The 27,615-nt window shown below is 41.8% G+C and overlaps 2 protein-coding genes across 2 annotated transcripts in view; one reads left to right on the forward strand and one right to left on the reverse strand.

The window, feature by feature from the left end:
* The window catches only part of LRMDA (leucine rich melanocyte differentiation associated), a 1,038,240-nt gene that overhangs the window by 973,822 nt on the left and 36,803 nt on the right, over positions 1 to 27,615 (reverse strand). The window lies entirely within an intron of this gene.
* Positions 5,869 to 6,527, forward strand: LOC116856157 (eukaryotic translation initiation factor 1-like). The gene has a single exon (XM_032839431.1). The coding sequence runs from the start codon at positions 5,869 to 5,871 to the stop codon at positions 6,238 to 6,240; it is 372 nt and encodes a 123-aa protein (XP_032695322.1). The 3' UTR covers positions 6,241 to 6,527.

Here is a 27,615-nt window from a genome sequence, read left to right on the forward strand (position 1 = left end):
GCTTACCCTGAGGAATCCCCTTCATCTTCTGTCTGAGAATTCTTTCAAGCAGTCTCTTCATGGGAAGGAGAATGTAGGACACTGGTTTTGACTTCCATATTCTGGGGATTTCTGCGCGGTGAGGGCACTTCATTCCACAAGCCACAGGACTCTAGACCTCAAGGGGGTTGCCCTCTGGCCCAGATGCCTGCAGGTCTGGAGAAGAATGGCAACTGTGATCCTCGGAAGGGTTTAAAAAATAAAAGGGGGGGGGGCAGCTCACAGGCATCCAAGAACCACTCTGGCAACTCTCTGGGCCCCTCTTCTCCTTGATGTTTCAGCTGAATAAAAATGTTATGATAAATAAAGACTCAGCACTTAAGAAAAGTCTTCCTCCATCCCTGAAATCCTAATATCGACAGTTGCAGGATAAAACAATCAAAAGATACAATGGAAGGGAAAAGAAGTCATAAAAGGCCATTCTGGAGTGTGTATGGAACTGGGGAGGGGCACTCTAACCCCAGCACAGAGGATGGTTAAGTGAGTGCAGTTTGGAGCAGGGGATGCAGGTAGAGACAGATGAATGAATTGCTACATTGTATGGCAGAGTTGACAGGGGGCCTAGCCCAATATCCATTCTCTCTTCTCTCCCAGGAGCAGGACCTCAAATTTTTGCGGGGCACATTGCCACCCAGCCAAAAGACTACAGTTCTCAGCCTCCCTTGCCGCTAGGTAGGATCTTACAGCTAGATGGCTACATGGAACTTCTAAAGTAAATTCCAAAGAGGAAGGAGGCAATGTCCTCCTTTGTCTGTCCTCCTGCTGCCGGGCTGGTGTGTGGATGTGGATCTGATGTCTGGACTATGTCCATCTTAAACCATGAGGTCCAGTCCAAGAAAACAAACACTTAAGACAGCAGAAAGATGGAAGGAGCGTGAATCCCTGTTAATACCCTGAAGCCACCATATCAGCCCTAGGTTATCAGCCTCTACAATGAGAGAGAGAAAAATAAGTTGAACCTTATGGAACATGCAGGTAATTGGGATTATCTATCCCATGCAACTGAACCTAATCCTAACTCATATTGGTGGCTACATAAATCTAAAAAGTTGTTTTAGTACCACACCATAATCACAGCTCTGATCTCTACCTCGCCCCTCCTCCCCTGGATTAGGAAGGGGCCATAGTAATGAGAAGTAGCCTCTGTACCTCTTCACTTGGGAAAGGCTACAAGCGAAAGACCACCCTTCTCAAGCTACTAAATCAAATCCATCATTTCAAGCAAGACCACCTATTCAGGGGATTGATACCTTACAGGAGAGGGTGAGGCACGTATGAGTTCATCATTAGGTCTCGGAAAACCCAGCTCACAGCAAGTGAACTCTAAAATGCTTACTTCCCCTTAAGGAAAATTTAAAGGGAAAGATATAGTCTATAGCCATGTGAATTTCAAATAGGTCTACCACGGAGTCTCAAGACCAGAAGCTACATAAGGAGACAATGGGGAGTAAGAATAGAAAATAGTGACTGATCTTTCCAGGTGCTCTTCTCCCCTCGGTTTTGACCGACACTAAAATTTCTGAGATGAGACCTGCACCCATGGGGATGTTTTAGGACATATGCAACTCCAAGGCAAGCAGGAAGTTACCCAACGGCTGGGAGGAGGAGGCTACAGTTCTAGGAGGTGCCAGAATTCAGGCAGATGACTTAACCATATCCACCAGGAGAACGGACTGAGTATTTTCCATTACATCTCCGGCAGCAGAAGCTTCCCTGGTAGTCTCCTCAAAGGAGTGGCTTCACAGCATGCCCACCTCGGCTGCATTTCCAGTCCAGGGTCCTAAGAGGACACCCCTCCAACACACAAGGGATTCTCAAGGGCTCCCTTGGCTTCCCACTTGCCATCTACCCATTCTGATTTCATAGACTCAACAGACACATCCACACCCCAACCTTGGCACTCCACAGTCCTCACTTTACTCCCCAAACCTCTTGGCAGGGATTTACCCCAAAGGGCCAGAATTTAAAGTTTTCCACTCACTTCCCAACTCGGGAGGATTCATTCTCTAAGGACATCCAAATGGGAAGGGAAAGTCATCTTTTAGGATCTCAGAGGCTGGATTTTGGTGAGAAAGTTTTTAAATTGCTGTCCATTATTAACGTTAAACTCACAGCAGTCAGCCCTGAGATCCGCAATTATAACAATTCATAAAAACAGCCCCTTTGTTAGTTGCACTTGAAGAGCTTTTGAAATGTAATTGCAACGTGGTGCAAAGTAAAATAAAAATTCAGATTTTCTTTTACCGAGGCCATGAACAATACTGTCCTTTTTACAGCAGCGGAAAGCCTCAAGACATCCGTTATATTCCTTCAATGAGCTTTGTTCAATAAATGCTAAGCCTTGAAGCTTTTAAATGTATTAAAGTGATTATGATATCATCACTCCAAAGGCACTTCAATAGAACATTAAGACAGAAACAATTTTCTTCCACACAAACGGCATAACAGTAACAAAAAGTTGATTAAATGCACATTGTATCAAAAATATTTTCAGTATTTATAGACATATGTAGATAACATTAACTGTAACCCACACCATGGGCAGGGTGGAGAAGAGTAAATAATAAAACCATTGGCGGGGAAAGGGAGCAAATTTTAATAATAAATCTTCAAAACTTAAGAAACTGTAGCTTGACTGTGACTTTGCTTTTGGATTTACAGGCAAAGTCACACTACATAAAGGAGAATAAGTCTCAAAATTAAAAAGAAAGGGGAACAAGTCCGTGTTTGCTATTCTAATAAGCCCAAATATGTTCCGCACTCACAGAGGCCGTACTTCTGTAAATGCCCACATGTGACTGGCAGGAAAGGTAAGTCTATTTACTTGCAACGTCACCTAACATGCTGCCAGCAGGTGAGGACTCTGCAAGGGGCAGAGGCCTAACGTGTCCAACCAGGAGGTGTGGAGAGGGTAGGAAGGAGGCCAAGAGGTGGGTTCAGAGCAAAACGACAAGATGTAAGATTCCCTTTGTTGCAGGCTCATTACGGAATGCTCTTAGCACAGATGAGGGGATTATGAATTCACATGTGAATTTATCCCCTATTAAACTTTCAGCAAAAGGGTCAGTTGGCTGGAATAGCAAAGCCAAGGCACCGTGGTCACATGCCAAGGTAGCAACAACTTGTAGGCTCTCCTGACACATGAAAGTAAAAAAAAAAAAAAAAAAAAAAAGCGAGAGAGAGATGTTTTAGCCCTTTGAGTGCATACAGATTAGCATTTCCATCTGTGGGTTCAGTTCTGTGTCCTGCTATTTTGTTCAACTTTATCTTGAAAGCATGTTCCCAAGCCATTTAAAACCTGATGTACTCTTTCTAATGGGTGTACCATAGGGTGTTTGGTGGTTATTTTTTCTAGTAGCTACTTAGGTAGTAAGGATATCTATCCTATGCTTGTCATATTTTGTTCAGTTTTTTACCATCAGAGTTGTTTTTGCCTCGTAAGTTTGTTTATGGGGTAGGGTGTTTTTAAAATAAGGTGAAGGACTCTAACATCTTAAAATCAAGGAGAAAAGTATTCTAAGGACCCAAGGGTGGGAGGTGGGAGGTGGGAGGTGGGGGTGGGGAGGGAGTCTGCCAAGAAGAAGAAAAACTCTGAAACCAGTTAAACCAAATCCCTACACATAACCCAGTACCCTTCAATTTGTCTTGCCCCCTAGGCCAAAAGAAGAGCATGTTTCTCACTGGAAAACACTCTATAAAGAATGCGAACTCCACAAGAAAAGCCACAGACAAGGCCTTTTATTACCCAACTTGGGGCCCTTGTGATTTTCTTTATGGGGAGAGTATCCTTGTCCATCACTTCAAGCATTGCTCCCTAGCCCTGGCAGCTTCTTAAACCAGCCCAGAGAAAGGAAAACATAACAAAGGGCCAAGAAAAATGGAAAATAAAGACCATACAGTGGGTGACAAGTTCCCCCACTCAAGCAACTAACCAGTGCCGTGGGCCAGAATTGATTTTCTATACGACATCAGAAAGGATTACCTCTCCCCTACACTCCTGCCCAGGGGGATGGAGTAGAAATCATAATTAATTCAGGCAAATTGAATTCTGTGAGTCCAAGTGACAAATACTTTCCTTACAATATGAAGCACAGTCTCAAAACATCTTAGAACAGTCGGTGGGAGCACAAGCAACACATTCAGTGCAATAAGGCACGAAGCTGCACAAGAAAACGTGTGCGACCAAATAATAATTTTTCCAAGTCAGGAAAGAATATTCTTAAAAAAAAAAAAAATTCAAACTTCAAAGAACATGCATTCCCATTAGTAACGTTGACTCTCCTTCCCTCCTGGTGATATGGGGGCGGGGGGGGCAGAAGGAAGGGGAGTGGAGGTCAATTTCATTCCTTGACTATCTTAGTCCATGAGGTCAACAAAAATATTCTGTGTGTTAGAGGGAAATGTATTATTGTGCTCCTGATGCAAGGAATGAGATGGGAGAGGTTGCTTCCATAGCCAATGTGACCTAAACCCCCAAGAATCTAAAAATACTATTACAGTCAATTACAAATCAGCCACATCATCAGAAGAGACTTAGCGACACCCATATTTCCAAACAGATAGTCGCATCACAATTACTTTTTCCACGTGAGTTTTGTTTTGTTTTGTTTTTGTAGCTTCAGAGTTTATGCCATCGGATAGCAGGGTTATAGAGAGAGGAGAACACTGAATCAAGAGACAGGCATCCCTGGGGTGCCTGGGTGGCTCAGTCGTTAAGCCTCTGCCTTCGGCTCAGGTCATGATCCCAGGGTCCTGGGATCAAGCCCCACACCGGGCTCCCTACTCTGTGGGAAGCCGGCTCCTCCCTCTCCCACTCCCCCTGCTTGTGTTCCGTCTCTCGCTGTCTTTCTCTGTCAAATAAATAAATAAAATCTTAAAAAAAAAAAAAAAAAAGAGGCAGGCATCCCAACATCTACTACCAACTCTGGCACTAAATGATCAGAGGACTCGGGCCAATTAACACTTCCCTCCGGCCCTGAGGCTCCTTTTCTCTAAATCAAAATGGTTCACTTACAGGTTTCCATATGTTCTTTTCAATCATAATATTCTACAACTTTGGGATTATTTTCCTCTTCCTAAAGAAATCATGCTTAGAATTACATCTACATGAGTTTCTATCCCTTGACCCTAAGAGCTGGGCAGGAGAAGGCACTGAGTAAAAAAAGAGGACATTCTGGAATTCACAGAGGGTCATCCCCAAAGTGGAAAATCAGAAATTGACTAGATGTGTGTATCATACAGATGCATACACAAGCACGCAGCTTCTTGGCCAAAACACTTCTCAACCATTACGTATTTGTTAAGAGTTATTAAGTGCCCATTAGACAATGCTTCTGTTTAGCTAACTGCATGTGATCAGAAAATGTGATAAGAGCATGGTTGATAACATGCACAGTCTTTGGCATCAGATGACTTATGAATACTCTCCCTCTTCGGGCAAACCGATATAACCTCTCTGAGCCAGTTTCCTCAGCTAGAAAAGGAGAAAGAATACGTTGCTCATGGGATTCTCGTGAGACTCAAGACAATCCACATAAAGCAGACAGTAATTCCTATCATCACTATTATTTACCACTATTACTTCTATTAATATCCCATTAGGTTGCCGTAAAAGTTTAAGAACATGTATTAAGAACTTAGCAAAAAAAATAAACAAATTAAAAAAAAAAAAAAAACTTAGCAGCCCCAGTCAGTGAGCCACCACCAAGGACTCAGCAGTCTCCTGCTTAAGTCCCCTTGCTTTCCAACACTCCATCCTCCCCCCACTAACCCCCCCCTTCTCCCACCGCCACCTTCTGCAGGCCATTTCTACGGAGGAAAAGAAATCATATGTCTGCTAGCCAGAAACTCCAATCTTTCGACCCTTTTGCTGATGCAAGTAAGGGTGACCATCTGCTTCCTACTGGCACTGAGGATTACACCCATATAACAATTCAACAGAGAAACAGCAGGAAGACCCTTACCACTGTCCAAGGGATCACCGATGATTACGATAAAAAGAAACTAGTGAAGGTGTTTAAGAAGAAATTTGCCTGCCATGGTGCTCTAACTGAGCATCTAGAATATGGAGAAGTAATTCAGCTACAGGGTGACCAGCACAAGAACACATGCCAGTTCGTGGTAGAGACTGGACTGGCTAAAGACGACCAGCTGAATGGAGTTTCATGGGCTTTAAGTGCTTTCGGCTTCACTGAAGCTTAAGTGAGGATTTCCTTGCGATGAATACAATTTCCCTTCTGTCCCTTGTCACGAGTTTAAAAATCTCACAGCTTGTATAATGTAACCATTTGGGGTCCGCTTTTAACTTGGACTAGTGTAATTCCTTCATGCAATAAATGGAAAAGAGCCATGCTGTCTAGTCTTGAAGTCCCTCATTTAAACAGAGGTCAAGCAGCAGGCGCCCGGCAGTGTCTGGCCTGAAACCAAGCAGGAACATGAGGTTTCGGTCCAGCCCAGGGGCCCCAAGATCACAGAAGGCTATGTCTGGCCAGAAGATCCTCAGCTCTCCCTCTTCAGAATTCCCTGCCCTAAGAGAATGCCACCACCTGAACAGCCCATGGTGAAGCTGAGAGGACAAGACGGGGTCAGACAGCAACCACAGCTGTGCTGCTACAAGGGAGTCAGTGGTACTCAAAGATCAATCCCTGGTGTCTCCAACCTGACCAGGTGGGCAGAGCTTAGAGCGGCCACCTTCCCTCTAGGGAGCCATGACAGGACATCTCCCGTGCCACCAAGGTCTTTTTGAGCTAATGTACCCTAGCTAATCAATGTCCAAACACCAGAATGTGAGGCCAACCTTCTGAGTTAAACTTTTGACAAGGGAACAAACTTCAGACTGATGTGTCAGTCATGTAGCTAGCTGCAGAGCGTGTGACTTACTAGCGACAGCTGCCCAATGCCATTAGAAGTAACTCACTGGTTTCTGGCTTATTTTTTTCCCTCAGTTTTAATGTTATGTAATGTATTTAAATGCTTATTTAAATAAAACTTGTTTTCAGGAGAAAAAAAAAAAGAATTTAACACCAGTACCTGGTACACAGTAAAATCTAAGAAAGGTTGCCCATACTCTAATCTATTAGACTCATCTACATAGTATTATGTTATCAGATAAGCTTGTAGCATTTCTCTTTAGTCCAATACCCTTGTTTTCCCCTCAAAGACAATTTCCAATGGAATAGTTCTAGCACTCAGGCCCCTGCAGACACAAAACACAAAACCCCATCAAACTAATGCTTCTTGGTGGTAACAGGCTTGGTGAGAAGAACCAAGTAGTACAGACTGACTTATGTTCCTCTTCTGAAAAGTGAGAAGGCCACAGCCAATGAGCTCAGTTACCCATCTAACTCTGGCTTTGCACAACCCTACCTGTCAGTCATTCCCAAGGGTGGGCGGCACCCACAGCCCAGCATCCTCTCTCCTGCAAGTCTGAGTGATGACACCAATAACCAACCTGAAATTCCATATCCACCTGCAAGAACTTGTGGGAGATCATTACCAAAACTGGAGCTGAATCCATTTTCTGGGCGTGGCCCAATTTTGTTCCTATTAAACAATGGGTGGAGGTTTCTGGGTATCAATTCCCAGATGTAAGGGTTTCTCTGCTACGTCTTTAGTTTCCACTTACAACAATACTCAGTAACAATCATTTGATTTCATCCTCTACCAATGAAATTCCTTGTTTGTTTTTCCTGAAAGTTCAAAGGGACTGGCATAGAAAGTTCTACTACAATGGGTGAGACTGCTGCGAATTAAGATGTCCTAACCATTTACCCCATGTTTGAGGCAGTTCAATAAAGAGGTTCTTCCACATTAAACAAGTAAGCCTGACTCGCTCCTTTGGCTCCAACTCATGTAATTTATCTTTCTGGGAAAGGTGCACAAGACCTCAGAGAGTCATGTAAGGATTCATGTGAGAACTGAGAAAATACAGGACTGTAGTCACAGTCTGCTAATTTCTGCTGGTTTCTAAGAGGGTAAAGAAAAATGTACGTCATGGGTTAAGGGGGTTCCAGGTCTTTCAATGGGATAAATTACCATGTCCCCAGGTAACAAGGCAGATGGCAGTTCACCATCTCCAGTGGGTGCCCCTCTTTCCTGCAGACCCCCCAGCCCACAGTTCTGCTGCTTCCTGAAGGGTACTGCTGCTGACTCTGGACCTTTAAATAGAAGCATATTCTAGAATCATGGAGACAATGGCAAGACACTGGCCATCTCATGCCTGCCACTTGCTTACTCAGTGCCTGACAAGTGAGTCTCAAAAAAAAAAAAAAAATTAACGGGCAAGAGAGGAGAAATGAAGATGACACCAACGCTAACTTTTTATCCCCATTATTTAGTTACTTTATTAGAGTTTTCCTAACTCCTCTGCACAAAGGGAAGGGTAAGCTATAGAAAACTAAGGGGCTTTGTCATCAAAAGCCTTCTCCACACAGGCACACAAACACCTGTCAGTGCACAAGATGCCTCTTTATCAAGTCTTCATACCTACCAGGAGCCAAGTACACTCCGAGATTTCAGACTATTTTCTTCCAATGTTTTGAAGTCCCTTTCAGTTCACATGAAGGCTAACGATTTCAAAAAGGTGGGGAAAGGAAAGAGTTCCTAAAAAAACAAACAAACCCACAAGAAAGAAAAAGGAAAAGATATTGCGCCATGATTATGAAGTCCTAAAAGCCTTTTAGCTGACAGCATAGGCTTTGTTGAATAGCCTCGAAGAACCTCCACCGAAAGACACAAGACAGCAATAAAATAAAGGCAGAGCATCCACAGGTTAGCAACCCCCGCCTCCCAAATTCAGATCGCCCATTTTAGAGCAGAAGTCCGATTTCTGCCCCAACGGCCCTTTGGAACACCCAAGGTCCAGTGTGGCATTAGACAAGTGCAACCAAATGATCCATCATTTTCTGCCAACAGAGAAATTAGTTGGAACCAAGTTCTCAGCACAAACCTGCAGTTCAAACCAGAACTTCAAAAGCAGCCCAAGTGCCTCCAAGCCTCCAAGTGCCCCATGCCCCAAGTCCGTCCATCCACTCATGATGCTCTGTCCTCAGTTTCTACACTGAGCGATGACTGCCAAGCTAACCAAGTCTGCTACTCCAAAAGCCTGCCCCATTCGGCAGAGTTCAGACCGCTCACAGACACTTAGCACTAGGGTGTTCAGAGCGCTCACATGGGATAGCCCTGGCTTACGGAGCGCTGGGGTCAGAGCTACACAAAACCTACCTGTTATCATTTCAGCAGCCAGTGTACTTCCTGCCATTCTGCCCTGACCTGCTGTAAGTAAACAGAGAGTGAGGGCTGAGAAGAAGAAACCACAGCCAAGATTACACTGAATTAAGTTCACACGTCTCCCACACATCCCAACAGGAAAGCACGATTTCAGTAGCACGTGTGGTATTTGGCTTGTGTGTGTGAAAGACCAGCTTCTGAGTGATGGAGCACTCACCCTGACTTCAGACATACCTTTTCTCTTAAACTATTACACTTGGAGAGCTTCAAGCCCCTGCTCCAGACCCATCCATCTAACAACAGAAAGCACTTCTCAAGCTCCTTTCTGACACAAGCCCATCATTCACCATTTGCTGGTATGCACAGTTTTTGCTGACAAAGCTCCATTACTAGAAAAAGCTCAGTAAGTAAAGCTGATTTGAAATAACAATATATTATAGGGAGGCTGGGTGAAGAAAACGGATTTGGAGTCTAGAAAATCATCATATAAAGAGGCTCTAGAAAGAACTGCTTAATTATTTAAATACTTTCACTTCCTACAGACCATACATCATTTGATTTATCATCAGTGCTCAATATTTGGTAATTTACTGGGGTCATCTGACAAAACAACTCCAGATAGCATGTACATATCAGACACTGTAATTCTTCGGTTGAAATGTCTACATATCCCTGATTAATGTTCAAATACTAAGCTAATGCAATCAGACTGAGGTGTGTGCCAATTCCAGCTCTCCAGTGAAGATACAAAGCTGAGAGCACGCCAGGAGGGCACCCTGAAGAGCCCGTTGCCCTGTGTTGTCCTCCGTTGTTGCAAGGTAGACTTATAACATGGTGGGATGCCTGTCCGTAAGTCAGCTGAACAGAGACCACTAGTCCCACGTGACTCCCTGCCTGATTCAACTGCTGTAGCAAGTCAGGAGACCAAGACCTTGGGAGGAGGGTGTGCGCCTTCTCCCCACATGCCAGGTTCATCCTGAGCCCAGCTCTGCTCGTGCTGTACCACGCCCAAAATGCATCATTACAGACTCCCCACCTCCTACTTGCTCTTCAAGATCCATCCCCTGCATAAAGCTTTTCTTCCTTAGCCCAGCTCAAAATGCTCTCTCCAGTCTTTCAACGCTTCCTTACCAGTATTTTTTTGGAGTCGAATTGTCTCCTCAATAAGTTCAAGGAAGAATCTACATCTTCTCGTTATCCTCTGGAGTTCTTAGTGGGATCATGAATAAATGCAACTCTAAGTTTCAGGCCACGGCAAGTCACATGGGTCAAAAATAAGGAATACAAGAAGCCTAGATCAATTCATAAAGAAATCCAATCAATCGGGGTGCCTGGGTGGCTCAGTGGGTTAAGGCCTCTGCCTTTGGCCCAGGACCCTCAGGATCCCAGGGTCCTGGGATCAAGCCCTGCATCAGGCTCTCTGCTCAGCAGGGAGCCTGCTTCCTCCTCTCTCTCTGCCTACCTCTCTGACTACTTGTGATCTCTCTGTCAAATAAATAAATAAAATCTAAAAAAAAAAAAAAAGAAATTCAATCAATCGATTTCTAATTCTGTAACTTAAAAACAGAGATAGAACTTTTTGAAGTGCTTATTTACTAAACTTGATCGTATGCTAGGTCACAAAAAGGACCTACAATTCCAAGAAACAGTATAGACCACGTGACCATAATCCCTGACCACATTTCACAAAAATTTTAAAACCTTAAATTTTTATGACAAGAGAAACATCAAGATCCCAAAATATCTAGAAAATAAAAATATAAGACATTGTGTATTAGAATCTATAGGACACAATTTATAAAGTGCTCAGAAAAAAAAATCCTACCTTTAAGCAGTATAGTTCCAAAGAGGGTAAAGTGCTTATGTGTGCAGCCCAAATACAAAGAACAAAATAAGCAGAAATATTGGTAGGTATATAGAGAGTAGTAACAGGAAAACAGTGGCACTAATAAATACAAGACTGTTAATGTAATAAGCTACCAAAACAATAATTAAGGGGAAGAAAATAGAAAGTATATAGTCAACACATACATATGAGGGGTGTCTAAGTGGCTCTCTTGGTTAAGCATCTGCCTTCTGGTCATGTCATGATCAGGATCCTTGCTCAGCAGGGAGTTTGTTTCTCCCTCTGCCTCTGCCTGCCACTCCCGCTGCTTGTGTTCTTTTGCTCTTGTTCTCTTGCTCTCTGTGTCAAATAAAGAAAATCCTTAAAAAAAAAAAAAAATGCGTATGATGGCAGGTGAGTGCTCCCTGACCCAATGTGCCCCATTACCACCTCCTTAAACTCCGTGGGCACATGCGGTCCACACAAGGCACACCCCTTGGATGCCTAGCTGTGGTGGCCAGGGGGGCTTAGGATTCTATGCCCCACAGGACTAAGCTATCAGAACGAGTTCTTGGCAGGTTACCTCCCCCAAAGCACTACACAGACAGGAGACTGATACACAACTCCAGCCCTAAGACCACTCTTTCGAGACTGAGAGAGATAGCTGTTTCACCTAGTACAAAGACACAAACATGGAGAGTCCAGTGCAATGAGGAAATAAAGGACAATATTCAAAAGAATAAGATAGAACCCAAGTGGGGGGGGGTGGAGGTAATTAACTAAAGGTAATTTACCTGATGAAGAGTAACTTACCTGATAAAGAGTTTAAAACAATGGTCCTCAAGATGCTTACCTATCTCAGGAGAAGAATGAACCGAGAGACATGAACAAAGAGAAACTAAATATCAAACAGAAGTCCTAGTGCTAAATGACACAGCAATTGAACTGAAAAATACACTAGAGGCGTTCAACAACAGACTAGGTGAGAAAGAAGAAAGAATCAGTGACCTGGAAGAAAAGGTAGTGGAACTCACCCAAAGAGAGTAGCAAAAGGAAAAAAGAAATTTAAAAAGGGAAGGAAAAAGAAGATGAATAGAGAGAGGGAGGCAAACCGTAAGAGACACTGAACTACAGGAAAAGAACTAAGAATTAGTTCATTCATAGGTGGGAGGTTAGGGTAACTGGGTAATGATCATTAAGGAGGGCACTTGATGTAATGAGCACTCAGTGTCATATACAACTGACTGAATCATTAAATTCTACCCCTGAATCTAATAAAAATAAAAAAATAAAAAATAAGTGAAAATATCTTAAAAGACCTATGGGAATAGGGAAAGAAGATGGACAGAAATAGGGGTAAAAAAAAAACTTATTACAAGAAATAATAGGCCAAAAATTTCCCTAACCTGAGGAAAGCAATAAACATTCAGATCCAGGAAGCCCATAAAGTACCAAATAAGATGAACCCCAAGAGATCCACACCAAGACCCATTAAAATGTCAAAAGGTAAAGAAAACCTTAAAAGCAGCTAAAGAAAACAATTTGTTCTGTATGAGGGAACCCACAAAAGACAATCACATTTTTCAAAAGAAACTTTGCAAGCCAGAAGGGAGTGGCTGAATGGAAAGACTTCCAACCAAGAACACTGTACTCGGCAAGGTTATCATTCAAAATTAGAGAGATAAAGAGTCTTTGAGCTACGCAAAAAATAAATTCACAGGCTCCTGTGTGGCTCAGTTGGTTGAACATCTGCCTTCAGCCCAGGTCATGATCCCAGGGTCCTGGGATCTAGTCCCGCATCAAGCTCCCTGCTCAGTGAGGAGCCTGCATCTCCCCCTCTGCCTCCATCTCCCCCTGATTGTGCTCTCTGTCAAATAAAATTTTAAAAAATAAATAAAAAATAAATTCATCATCACTCACTGGCCTTATAAGAAATGTTAAAGAGGCTTCTCTAAGCTGAAAATCAAGGACACTAATTACTAATAAAACATATGAAAGTGAACATTTCACTGGGCAAGGCAATGATATAGTCAAAGTAGTAGACAATAAAAGCTAGCATCAAGATTAAAAGACAAACCAGTAAAAAATTAAAAGAAAAACTTTAGTTTGATTAAAAGACTAACAAAGGATACACAAAATAAAAAGGTGTAAAATGACACCCAAACAAACATGGTACGGGGGAGGAAGAGTCAAAATGCAGAGTTTCAGAATGCATTCAATTTTAAGTTGTTCTTGACTTTAGAGATGGATAGATAGAGCCCACTATATGCAAGCCTCACAGGCAAAAACCTATGGTAGATACATAAAAGATGAGAATGATTCTAAACAGGACATTATAGAAAGGCATCAAACCACAGGGGACGAGAACAGGAAAAGAAAGGAACAGAGAAGAATACGTAAGAGCCAGACAACAATTTACTAAAGGGCAATAAACACATACCTATCACGGGCACCTGGGTGGCTCAGTAGGTTAAGTCTCTGCCTTTGGCTCAGGTCATGACCTCAGGGTCCTGGGATTGAGCCCTGTGTCAGCCTCTCTACTCGGCGGGGAGCCTGCTTCCCCCTCTCTCCCTGCCTGCTGCTCTGCCTACTTGTGATCTCTCTCTCTGTTCAATAAATAAATAAAATCTTAAAAAAAAATACACATACCTATCTATAATTATTTTAAATGTAAATGGATTAAATTCTCCAGTCAAAAGATAATGAATGGCTGAATGGATTGCAAAAATTAATATAAAACCCATCTATATGCTGTCTACAAAAGACTCACCTCAGATATAAGGATACACACAGAATTAAAGTGAAGCAATGAACAAAGATGTTTATTGCAAATGGAAACTAAAAGAAAGCTGGAGTACCTATACTTATACCAGACAAAATGGAATTTAAAACAAATAAAACACAAAGATAGACACTGCATAATGATTAAGCTGTCAATCCAGTAAGAACACATACCATTTCAAGTATTTATGCACCTCAACACAGGAGCACCTAAATATATAAAGCAAATATTAACACATCTAAAGGGCAAAATCAATAGCAATACAATAGGAAGTAATATCACACTTACATAAAAGATAAATCATTCAATCAGTAAAGCAACATCAACACATTAGATCAGATGGATTTAATAGCTATATATATAGAACATTCCATCCAAAAGAATACACATTCTTTTCAAGTGTGCAAATAGGACATATGTTAAACAACAAAACAAATCTCAATAAATTTACAGTTGAAATCATATCAAGTAGCTTTTCAAACTGCAATGGTATGAAACTGTAAATCACATGTAAAAGAAAGAGTAAGAGAGAGAGAGAGAGAGGAAGGAAGGAAACAAAAAACCTGAGGAAAGAAAACCACAATATGTGGAGATTAAACAAAATACTGCCAAATAACCAATGAGTCGAAGAAATCAAAGGAGCAATGAAAAGAACCTTCACACAAATGAAAATATCACATACCAAAATCCGTGGCATGCAGCAAAAGCAGTTCTAAGAGGGACGTTCACAATACGTACATACCTCATTAAACAAGCAAAATCTCAAACATCTACTTTATACCTAAAGGAACTAGAAAAAAAAAGAACAAAGCAAGCCCAAAGTTATTGGAGGAAAAAAATAAAAGACTAAAACTAAAAAACAAAATAAATCAGAACTAAGAGCTGGTTCTTTGGAAAGATAAACAAATTGATACACCTTTGCCTAGACTCACTAAAAAAAAGAGAGGGTTTAAATAAATAAAATCAGAATAAAAGAGAGAATGATACAACTGTTACCAAAGAAATACTAACAATCATAAGCAACGAATATGAATAATATACCAACAAATGTGACAACCTAGAAGAAATGGATAAATTTGTAGAAACATACAATGTTCCAAGACCATATCAAGAAGAAATAGAAAATCAATAGATTGATTATTAGCAAGGAAGACTGAATCAGTAATCCAAAACCTCCCCCAAAAAAACAAAGTCCAGAACCAAACAGCTTCTCTGGTGAATGCTATCAAACATTCCAAGATTTAATACCTACCCTTCTCAAACTCTTCCAAAAAGACTGAGGCAGATGGAATGCTTCCAGATTCATTTTATGAAGCCAGCATTACCTGGATACCAAAACCAGACAAGGATATGACAGAAAAAGAAAATTACGGGCCAATATTCCTGATGAACAAGCACAGATTGAAAAATCTTCAACAAAGTATTTGCAAACTGAATTCAACAATACAGTGAAAAGATCATGTACCATGATCAAGTGGGATTTATTCCGAGGTATGCAAAGATTGTTGATTGGCAAATCAATGTGATATACCATGTTAGCAGAAGGGAAAAAAAATCATGACCATTCCAATAGATGCAGAAAAGCATTTGACAAAATTCAGGATCCATTTATGATAAAAACTCAAAGCTGGCACAGGGGAAATGTACCTCAACATAATAAAGATCATATATGACAAGTCCACATTTAACATCATATTCAACGGTTAAAGGCTGAAAGCTTTTCCCCTAAGATCAGGAATCAGATAAGGAAGCTCACTCCCGCTGCTTTTATTCAACACAGTATTAGAAATCCTAGCCAGAGAAATCAGGCAAGAAATAAAAGGCATCCCAATTATAAAAAAATGTTAAAAAGTCACTATTTGTGGGCATTTTATCCCAATATAGAAAACTCTTAAAAGTCCACAAAAATGTTAGAATAAGTCAATTTTGTAAAGTTGGATACAAAATCAGTGTATAAAACAGATTTTTGTATACCAACTATCAGAAATTAACAATCCCACTTACAATTGCTTCTAAAAAGAAACAAAAAAACAATCCTGGGAATACACTTAACCAAGAATGTGGAAGACTATGCCCAACATGGCATTGATGGATGTGGAAAGATAGTCCATGTTCATGGACTGGACGAATACTTTTAAAATAGCCATACTATCCAAATTTATCATAGAATCAAAGCTATCCCTACCAGAATTTCAATGGCATTTTTTAAACAATGCAACAAATAATTCTAAAATTTATATGGAACCACAAAAGACTCCAAATAGCAAAACAATTGAGAAAAAAAAAAAAAACACAGCTGGAGGCATTATACCCCATGGTTTCTAACCATACTATGAAGCTACGATAATCAATCCCAAAAGTATGGTAATGGCATAAATACAGACACATTGATCAATGGAACCAAATAGAGCAGAAATAAACCCATGCACATATTGTCAAAAAATGTATGACAAAGAAGCCAAGAACAGACCATGAGAAAAGAGCAGTCTCTTCAATAAATAGTGCTGGGGAAACTGGGCAGCCACCCACAACACCATGAAACTCAGCCACTACCTTTTACCATAAACAAAAATTAACTGAATTCAAAACTGATTAAAGACCTGCATGTAAGAACATAAAACTCCTGGAGGAAAACAAAGGTGGTAAGTTCCCTGACATTGCTCTTGCCAATTTTTTTTTTTTATCCGACTCCAATGGCAATGACAACAAAAGCAAAACTAACCAAATGGGACTAAAAAGCTACATTTGACCTAAAAAGCTACTGCAAAGCTACTGCAAACCAACAAAAGAAGGTGGCAACCTACTAAATGGGAGAAGATATTTTCAAATGATATATTCAATAGGGTATTAATATCTAAACTATATAAAGAACTCCTACAACTCCTTAACCAAACAAAAAAAATCCAATTTGAAAAATGGGCACAGTATCTGAATAGACAGTCTTTCAGAAGTCCTACAGATGGCCACCAGATATACAAGTAGTCCTTAATATTACTAATCAGGGGCACCTGGGTGGCTCAGGGGTTTAAAGCCTCTGCCTTTGGCTCAGGTCATGATCTCAGGTTCCTGGGATCGAGCCCCGCATTGGGCTCTCTGCTCGGCAGTGAGCCTGCTTCCTCCTCTCTCCCTCTCTGCCTGCCTCTCTGCCTACTTGTGATTTCTGTCAAATAAATAAATAAAATCTTTAAAAAAAAAAAATATTACTAATCATCTGGGAAATGCAAACCCAAACCACAATGAGGTATCACCTCACACCTGTCAGAATGGCTAATTATCAGAAAGACAAATCACAAGTGTTGGCAAGGATGTGAAAAGAAAAAAAAAAAAAAAAAACCCTCATGCACTGCTGGTAGAAATGTAAATTGGGACAGCCATATGGAAAATGGTATCGAGATTCCTCAAAAACCCAAAGACACAACTACCATATGATCCAACAATTCCACCTCTAGGTATTAATCAAACAAAAACAACACTAAATCAAAAAGATATATCCACCCCTATGTTCATTGCAGCATTATTTACAATAGCCAAGAATGGAAACAACGATAGTATCCATTAGTGGATGAATGGATAAAGATTTGGTAGTTATATACAATGGAATACTACTTAGCCAGAAAAAAAAATGAAATCTAACCATTTCCAAAGCAGGTAAACCCTAAGGATATGTTGCTAAATTAAATACATCAGACAAAAAGAGACAAACACTGTATTTCATTAATACCTGGAATCTAAAAAAACAAAACCAAACTCATAGATGCAGAGAACAAATTGAGGTTGCCAGAGGGGAAGGGAGTTGGGAAGTGGGCAAATGGGAGTAAGGTAAAAACTTCTAGCCATAAAGTAAGTCATGAGAATTTAATGTACAGCATGGTGACTACAGTCAGTAATGTTTTATTGCATATTATGTAAGTTTATACAGTGATGCGGGAAACCAGGCAGTATATACAAATATTGAACTTTCATGTTACACTCCAGAAACGAATAATGTGACATGTCAAGTATACCTCAGTGAAAAAATACAAAAGAACGTGTGTGTGTATCCAGATGCCAAATAAATTAAAAGACACAGAAGCAATAATTTTGCTCAATTTTTTTTAAGATTTTTATTTATTTATTTGACAGAGATCACAAGTAGGCAGAGAGATCGGCAGAGAGAAAGGAAGGGAAGCAGGCTCTCCACTGAGCAGAGAGCCTGACCTGGGGCTCGATCCCAGGACCCTGGGATCATGACCTGAGCTGAAGGCAGAGGCTTTAACCTACTGAGCCACCCAGGTGCCCCAATTTTGCTCAATTTTAATACACTTGAAATCATGGATAAACTGGTATTCATTCTCTAGAATAAATATAAGCTATCAGAACTGGGGCACCTGGGTGGCTCAGTCGATTAAGCAGCCAACTCTAGATTTCAGCTCAGATCATGACCTCAGGATTGTGGGATCAATGCCTACATCAGGCTCCATGCTCAGTGCAGAGTCAGCTTGGGATTGTCTCTCTCCCTTTTCCCTCCCTCCACCCTTGGCCCCCAAGTGCTCCCATGCACTCTAAAAAAAAAAAAAAAAAAAAAAAAGTAAAAAATAAAATCTTTTAAAAATAAGTTATCAAAATTGAGTCCAGAAAATATTGAATATCTAGATAGACCAAGTATTATAAAAGATATGGATAAAGTTATCAGAAATAAGCCCCAAATGTTTTATAGTAAACTTTATCTATTCCTTCAAGAAATAAATAACTACAATGCTATGTGAACTATTTGTTCCAGAACACAGAAAAAATCCTAAATTATTTTCATAAATAAATATAATACCATATTAGCCTGCTTAAACTGTCATAACAAGATACCACTGACTGGGTGTCTTATAAAACAAATTTATTTTCTCCTAGTTCTGGAGACTGGAAGTCCATGATCAAGGTACCATCAAGGTTAGTGTCTGGTAAGGGCACATTTCCTGGCTTGTAGACAGCTGCCTTTTTGCAATGTTCTCAAGTAGTCTTTTCTCCGTGCAAACCTTTCCCTAATGTTTCTTTCTCTTAAGGACCCTAGTCCTTTGATATTGTTAAACCACCCTTATGACCTCATTTAACCTTCATTAACTCTCTAGAGGCCTTATGCCTAATATGGTCACATGGAGTTTAAGGTTTCAATATATAAATTTTGGAGATACACAATTCGGTCATAACCAATGGGATTAATAAGTGTCTTAGTATTAAGAAATCTAGAATAGTCTGTCCTATTAGTCAATAAAAAGAGAGGAGGGGACAACATGCTCATCTCCAAAGATCCTGAAAAACCGTTAATATTAAAATACAGCATCAGCTACTCCTGTTTTAAAAAAAACCAATGAGGGCACCTGGGTGGTTTAGTCAGTTAAGCGTCTGCCTTCCGGTCAGGTCATGATCCCAGGGTCCTGGGATGGAGCCCCGCATAAGGCTCTCTGCTCAGCAGGGAGCCTGCTTCCTCCTCTCTCCCTGCCTGCCTCTCTGCCTACTTGTGATCTCTCTGTCAAATAAATAATATACAAAAATATTTAAAATAAATGAAATATTTTAAAAATTAACTTAAAAAGCAAAAACATACTAATATCTCTCCAAGATGTTGATTTCAATTTCTTTGGCTATCTGTAAGTGGAATTATTGGAGCAGATGATAGTTCTATTTTTAATCTTTTGAGGAACCTCCATGGTGTTTTCCATAGTGGCTGCACCAAACTACCTGCCCACCAAGAGTGCACAAGGTTTCTCTCTTCTCCACAACCTGGCCAACACTTGTTATCTTCTTTAATTGATAATAGCTATTTTAACATGTCTGAGGTACAGCAAAGTGCTTATGGCTAACAATACTGTACTATATACTTAAGAACACTTACTGTGAGGTTCCTGGGTGGCACAGTGGGTTAAGCCTCTGCCTTCTGCTCAAGTAATGATCTCAGGGTCCTGGGATCAAGCCCCACATTGGGCTCTCTGCTCAGCAGGGAGCCGGCTCCCCAACCCCTCCTCCGCCTGCCTCTCTGCCTACTTGTGATCTCTCTCTTTTTCGCTCTGTCAAATAAATAAATAATCTTTAAAAAAAAAAAAAAAAAAGAACACTTAACGTAAAATTTTGCCAAGAGGGTAATCTTACGACACAACCACACATGTACCAATAGTACCAAAGAAGGTGGGAAGAAACTTTTGGAAGTGCTAACTATGTTTATGGCATAGTTTGTAGTGATTGTTTCATGAACGTACACTTATCTCCAAACTCACTGTATGCACTCAGTATGTACAGGTTTTTGTAGGTCTGTTCATACTTCAGTAGTATAAAAAGCACTAAAACTACACTGCTTAAAAAATACATTCTTTTTAAAAATCCTCTCAGTACTAGCCAATGCAATTAGGGAAGGAAAAGAAGCATTAATAAGAAAGGGAAGTTTTTCCCCCATATGATACAACTGTATGCCAAAACCCAATAGAATTAACTGAACAACTTTTAGAAAAGAGATATTAATAAGGTGAGTTATTATAAAATGAACATTTAAAAACCAATAGTTTTACTCTTTACTATTTCATTTTTCATTCCATTTCATTCAATTAGCTACAACTTACAAGCCCTTTTATTTTTGCAAAGCATTTCTCACAATCCTATGAAGTAGATATTAATCAACCTCGTTTTACAGGTGCAGAAAATAAAGCCCAAGAAGGTTAAATCACTTTTCAGGGTCACAGAGCTAGTAAACAGCAGTATCTGTCCTCCGACTCCAAGCCCTGCATTCATTCTCCATAACAAGATGCCCCCCCTGCCCCCGCAACCCCCCCCCCCCCGTAAGACAGATATTAAATTCTGTGGGTGTTTTTTCTCAACTCCACCAAAATTAACTCTTAAATCAACAGTAGATCTTAAAAGCCTAGATCTGTTTTTAAAGTAGAAATTATCTATGAAAATGAACCTATTTGTTACTGGGGTCGAGAGATTCAGGTTACACGTAGCAACGTAGATAAATAATTTTTAACTAGGCAAGGTCAACATGGTCATTTTCACTTTAAGATTGCAGGAAGAGCACTTCACCCCCCCCCACAATTCACACTTTAACCTCTTAACACAAACCAATGTTTTATCAAAATTTCTTTTTAAATTATAGAACACACACACATTTCTAAAAGCTGCCATTTTGTTTCAAGTTGGCAAAGTATTATAATTAAATGCAAAATGTAGCCTGATACCTTTGGCACTACGCCAAGTTGGCCAGAAGCAGTAAGTTCTTAAGGTTATCATGAAAGATAAAGACACACCACCTAATTGAGTTGAAACACATACTTTACTTAACAAATGTGTTGCACATCCGCCATGCGTCAGACACTGTGCAGGGAAACACGTGCACCATACCAAACCCAAAACTCACCCTCAACACAACTTAGTATTTACTTAGAAAACAGTAATCACTCACTCACACACACACACACACACACACACACACACACAACTCTGAATGCTCTATTTTATCAGCCATCCATCACCGAGATAATTCTGTCCAACAAACTACAACTCATTCTCGCACATCTGCCAATGAGCTCCAAGTTGGCTGGGCTGGACTCCAGGTTGCAGACTGCAGGGAGGATGGAGGACCACTCGAGTTCACGGTGAGGCCAGGCTCAGAATGGACAACAGCAGGAGTCCCAGAGGGGCCGACAGAATGGGCACACTCTCGTTTCTTCTACCTTTGTTCCTGGCCGGACCAAGTCGTGGGACTGTACCCAACATTAATGGGTCAGGGGAATATACTCTGGGAAAGGAATTACACAACCACACAGCAAAGGGCACAGATATAGGGAGGGGGAAGAACGGGGGACATGACCTAAGCAGCCACAGCATGAGAGCAAGACAAGTGATGCTGTGAGAACACTCAGACAGACAGAGCTGACCAGGTGACAGAGGTCTGGCAAGTCTTCCCTGAGAGAGTGAAGCTCAAAGTAAAATCTGAGAGACCAAGAGAAATGAAGTCAGTGAAAGGGGAGGTAAAAGACTTCCAAGCAAAGGAAACAGCACGTACAAAGTCCCAATGGCCAAAGGAGACATGACCAGCTCAAACCATTTAAGGAAGACCTATAGCTGGGCAGAGAGAAGACATGGCACACAGAGAGAGAGCATGTCAGGAGACTCGGGCTCTGGGTGAAGGAATGAGTCTTTACATAATGGCATAAAGCCACTGAATGATACTAAGCAAAGAAGGACTTAGATTTGCCTCTTCCTAAGATCACTCTCTGCAGAAGAGAGAATATCCTGGTGGACCATTCAGGAGGCTACAACAAAAGTCCAGGTAAGAGATGCTCATGCCTTGAACTGAACAGGTGTTGATGGAGTATGAAGTGTTAAAGAGACATCATGTGGACAGACAAGCCCACTGTTCTGTCAAATCTACTGCCACAGTCACTACTTCCCTATGCTAGACCCGATGGCTATTCCAAGACCTCATCCTACTTTTCCTCCCTGCATTATACCCCACTGACCATTCCCTGCCTCTTTTAATTATTCTCCTTCCTCAGTTTCTGACAAACTACCCCCTATCTCCTGGCTTTTCTCCATTGTCTTTGCTCATCCTCAGTTCATTCTTTAAGTCCTGAAATATGTCCTACAATCTTTCATGACCCTAAACTTCCCTCCCTTAATTCTAAGCAAATTCATCCACTCTCATGTCCTAAATACCTCATTATGTTGATCTTCCCATTGTGGGCCTCCAGCCCAGACTTTGTTCTCAACCCCAGATCTGTATACCCAGCTGCTTCCTGGACATTTCTACTTAGGTGCTCCCATAAGCATCTCATACTCAATGTGTCCTCAATTCACCCCCCATCTCTTCCACCCTGAAAATCCTATTCCTCCCCATCTTCCCCATCTCCTAGAAAGCCACCAGCATCCATCCAATTATTCCAATATTAAGCCCAAGAGCCAGTTACAATTCCTCCCATGCCTCACCCTTCCACATCCACTCAACAGAAATACTGGTACAACTGCCTCCCTCCCAAAATATTGCTCAGATTTATCTACTCACTCCTCATGCTACCACTGCTCCAATGCAGGCCCCCCATGCCTGATCTGTAGGACTCATAACTGATTCCCTTAACTGCACGCCCAGCCCACCCTCCAGGACAACAGACAAGATCTAAAATACAAACATGGAAGACACACAAATGGCTAACAGACGCATGAAAAAATGTTCATCATCATGAGCCATCAGGGAAACTGAAGTCAAAACCACATTGAGATATCACCTTACAGCAGTTACAATGGCCAAAATTAAAAGGACTGGAAACAACAAGTGTTGGAGAGGTTGTGGAGAAAACGGAACCCTTTTACACTGTTGGTGGGAATGCAAGTTGGTGCAGCCACTTTGGAAAACTGTGCAGATTCCTTAAGAAATTGAAAATAGAGCTTCCCTATGACCCTGCAATTGCACTACTCGGTATTTACCCCAAAGATACAGATGTAGTAAAAAGAAGGGTGATCTGTACCCCAATGTTCATAGCAGCAATGGCCACAGTCGCCAAACTGTGGAAAGAACCAAGATGCCCTTCAACAGATGAATGGATAAAGAAAATACAGTACATATATACAATGGAATATTACACAGCCATGAGAAAGGATGAATACCCAACTTCTGTATCAACATGGACAGGACTAGAGGAGATTATACTGAGTGAAATAAGTCAAGCAGAGAAAGTCGATCATCATATGGTTTCACTTAATTGTGGAGCATAAGGAATAACATGGAGGACATTAGGAGAAGAAAAGGAAAAGTGAATTGGGAGAAATCGGAGGAGGAGACAAAGCACGAGAGACTGTGGATTCTGAGAAAAACTGAGGGTTTTGGAGGGGAGGGGGATAGGGGGATGGGTGAGCCTGGTGGTAGGTATTAAGGAGGGCACGTATTGCATGGAGCACTGGGTGTTATACATCAACAATGAATCTTGGAACACTGAAAAAAACAAAGATATTAAAATAAAATATAAACATGACCTTGCCACTCTCCTGCCTAAAACAATTCAGTGGCAGCCCCTTACCCTCAGAATAAAGTTCAACTTTTTTTGGGGGGGGGATATGAAAGAGAGGAGTGCACAGAGGTAGAGCAGAAGGGAGAAGCAGACTCCCCACTGAGCAGAGCACCCAATGTGGGGCTAGATCCCAGGACCCTGAGATCATGTCCTGAGCTAAAGGTAGATGCTTAACTGACAGAGCCACCCGGGCACCCCTAAAGTTCAACTTCTTAACAGGGTTCATAGACCGTTTGGTCCTCTGACCCCTGCCTTCCTTATGTGCCTTGAATATACACATCCTCTCTGGAATCCAGACATTGTCCATCATTTCCCTCTGCCTGAAATACTCTTCAGCCCCCAACAGCACCTTATGTGGCTATTTTTCCAACTAAAATATAAATTTCCTAAGGACAAAGACTGTTCTTTCATTTATTATTAACTGCCAGCCATCAGGACAGGGACCACCCCCTTAACACACAATGTTCCTGTAAAGTGAATGGGTGATCCTTCAAGTACATCTAGAGGACACCCTCCCTCAAGCTGCATTTCCTGACACCTTTCCATCCTCCTAAGGTTGGGTGTACCTTTTAGGTTTTTCAGAGCAGCCTAAGTTTTCCCCATGATGGCATCATCTATTCATTTAGCCACACCCTCTAACTCTGGCCCCAGTTAACATGTAAGCTCCATGAAGGTAAGAACTCTCTCTGTTGCAGGAAGAAGCCTTGGGAGCTACAGTGAACCAGAAGCAGCACTGCCCTGAAGGAGGTCTTGAAGACAAATGAAGCCAAGAAAGCAGCTGAGGGAAAAGGTCCAAATAAAGTAAACCATGTATGAGACTCAGGGGAATGCAGAGGACAAATACGGGGTGGGGGGGTGGGGGGTTACTGAGGTCATTGAAGGGGGAATGAAAACATGTGAATGAGACTAAAGTCAGTCACTGAGGCCAGAGAGCCCCCAGACTGGTTACACAGTGATACCCTCCTTTTATCCAGAAATTCACACAGGTGAGACAGTCTCTCCACACCTTTTAAAAATACACCAATTTCCACTGAAATCCCTTCCACATTAATGAAGAGATAGTCTTTTGGACATTTTTACTCATTGCCACTTTGTTTCAAGGGGCCGGACTACATTTAAATAAAACCTGAGGGGTACGTTAATGCCTTTCATAATGGACAGGATTTCATCAGAGTCAGTCAACTCCTTCCCAAGTTATTAAAGAACAGCCTTTTAAATGCAAAATGCTAAGTACTAAAGTTAAAGCAGAAACCTTCCTTAATTCAGTCAATTAAATACAGTAAAGGTGCTAAGGGGACAAAGCGAATCAACTCTAGAGGCAAACCCAAGCAAATTCAAACATTAAACCTGAAGAAGTTAAAGGATTAGAGATTCTTTGTTGACAGGCAAAAATACGGCTTCACTGGATCTTCCATCTCTTGGTTATTAACAGCAGACAGTGCCACATCCGTCACCAAGCCTGAACCAAGGACCTTTTGCCTGAGGTTAGGTTTCTAAAGCACCCACTCAGCACATTCAGATTCTTAAATATGATGTTCCCTTCACTATTTTTCTCCACCTGACTCAGAGCAGGTTGTAATCTGGGGAAGGAGCTGCCCTCTCCCAGGGCCAAGGCAGGCAGCACTGAAGGGGGATAGGCTACACCGCAGCTGAAAGATCTGCTCTCTGGCCCTTCCGAGCAATGGTCTGAACATCAAAAGGGTGAAAATCCATTCAATCCATTTAAGTGGGGCAGGGTTCAAAAAATAGGGAACAGGGAAAAGGGAAAAACAGAGAAGGGGAAAGGAAGACCCGGGGTAGGCCGTGCCTCCAAGGACACAGTGGTAGGGGCACTGATCCAGCTGGCCTCTGGTAAGAGGACAGGGATGTCTCTTCTGCAGCAGCTGAAAGGGGCCATCGTGGATAAGCAATTAGAAAAGGAATAGTAATTACCATAGATATGACAAAAAGGCCGGCACGACAGGGAATTCTGTTGAAGCCCCTAATTCTTGCAAATGAGCCACAGACTCTGGATGACATGAATTATATAGGGGGCGATGCATAGTACGTTCTGGGCACTACTTCATCAGAAGGGACCGTTCGTGGTGGGGACCGCAAGTCCCCAGGAGCTATACAGGCCCTGTATCCCTAAAAGGTGGAAGCAGAAATCCAGCCTTTGTGCCAGCAGCTGCACATGGGGACTTGGTTTAAGTGGGAGGCTCCCAGGAACACAAGACAGCTGGGCAGTCATACAGAGAGTCGGGAGAACTTCGTGGAAACAGGACATTCACACATTACAAGCCTGGAACATGTAGATGCCTAACAAGGGTAAGTGCAGTCCTAGGGGAGGCCTGTGATGGTCTAAACCGCATCCCTCAAACACCAGATGTTGAAATCCCAATCACCAGTATGTCAGAATGGGACAGTGTTTGGAGATGGGGTCTTCCAAGCGGTCATTAAGTTAAAATGAGGTGATTAGAGTAGGCCCTGACCCTCCATGATTGGTGTCCCTAGAAGAAGAGATTGGGCTACAGACATGCACAGAGGGAAGATGTTGTGAAGACCCAAAGAGATGAAGGTCTTCTACAAGCCAAGACCCAAGGCCTCAGAAGAAACCGACCCTGCTGACACCTTGACCTTGAAATTCCAGCTTCCAGAACTGCCAGAAAAGTTCTGCCAAGCTCCTCAGGCCATGGTGTTTTGTTATAGTAGTCCTGCCAAACTAATACAAGGGGACAACAAAAATAAAGACCAAGAGCTGGGAAAACACAAGACACACTGACTCGGGTCGTTTGGCCAAAGCTTAGGAAAAGAGGGATTAAACCAGAAAATTCCCCTAGAGACTAGGAGTCTGGCCTGGATTTCAAACAGGGGAGCCACTTGGATCGAACAATTCCTACTCGGTTAGCAGGGTTTAGAGGAGAGAAGAGATGTGGGTAGGGACAGCAACTGAGGTACTTACTTTAGCAATTCTTGAGGGTACGAGAACATGAACTTACCCTTGAACCTGCATTATCAGGAAGATGGCAATACCAACAACTGAGATAAAGGAGACAAGAACAAATGTGAGGAGGAAGTGAAACCCTGCCTTGAACGCGCTGAGTTAGGGGAGGAAAGCAGGGCAGAACCCACCTCCTCTCCTCACCAGGAGCTGATGATACCACACCCCAGGTGAGCTTGGGGCCACCCATGTGCAAATACACACTCCCATTTGGGACATGTTTACAAGCAGTGATTTCTTTTTCAATTATCCTAATACACTACACCACAACAAACCAACTTAACTCTAACACAATAGTCTTGAAACAGAAGCCCAAAAGGTAGGAACAAAAGTTGAATGACCCCACTTCCCATTCAGATCCCTAGTTACTCCCAAAAGGCTCAGCGCCCCACTTCAGTTGCGATGGGCCAGATTCACAACTCTCCAGCAAAGCAGTAGGAGCCTTCTAATGTTTGCAAATTGGGAAAGTTCAAGAAAGAGTCAACCATGTGGGGGTCGGGGAGGGGGTGGCGTTGCGGATTGGGTACCAAGGGCGCTCTTAAAATGTTGTGGTCTTGGACCACTTAGGAAAAACATAATCAGAAATTACTTTTAACACCCACGACTTCTTTAGAAGGAGAAAAACATTAAAAAGCACTGCCTATTGGAAAAGAAAGTTGTATAAATCATTTTATTTTGTGCCCCATCATTTACTCAGCATAGGCTTCTGTGACACCTCCTGATTAGGTTTAATTTTAAG

The sequence above is a fragment of the Lontra canadensis genome, unplaced genomic scaffold (assembly GCF_010015895.1).
Source record: "Lontra canadensis isolate GAN:19392208 unplaced genomic scaffold, GSC_riverotter_1.0 scaffold3, whole genome shotgun sequence".
In the NCBI taxonomy this organism is placed as follows: Eukaryota; Metazoa; Chordata; class Mammalia; order Carnivora; family Mustelidae; genus Lontra; species Lontra canadensis.

Bases quoted from the DNA above. Each gene is read 5' to 3' on its own strand.
- LOC116856157 (XM_032839431.1), top strand. From the start codon at position 5,869: ATGTCTGCTAGCCAGAAACTCCAATCTTTCGACCCTTTTGCTGATGCA.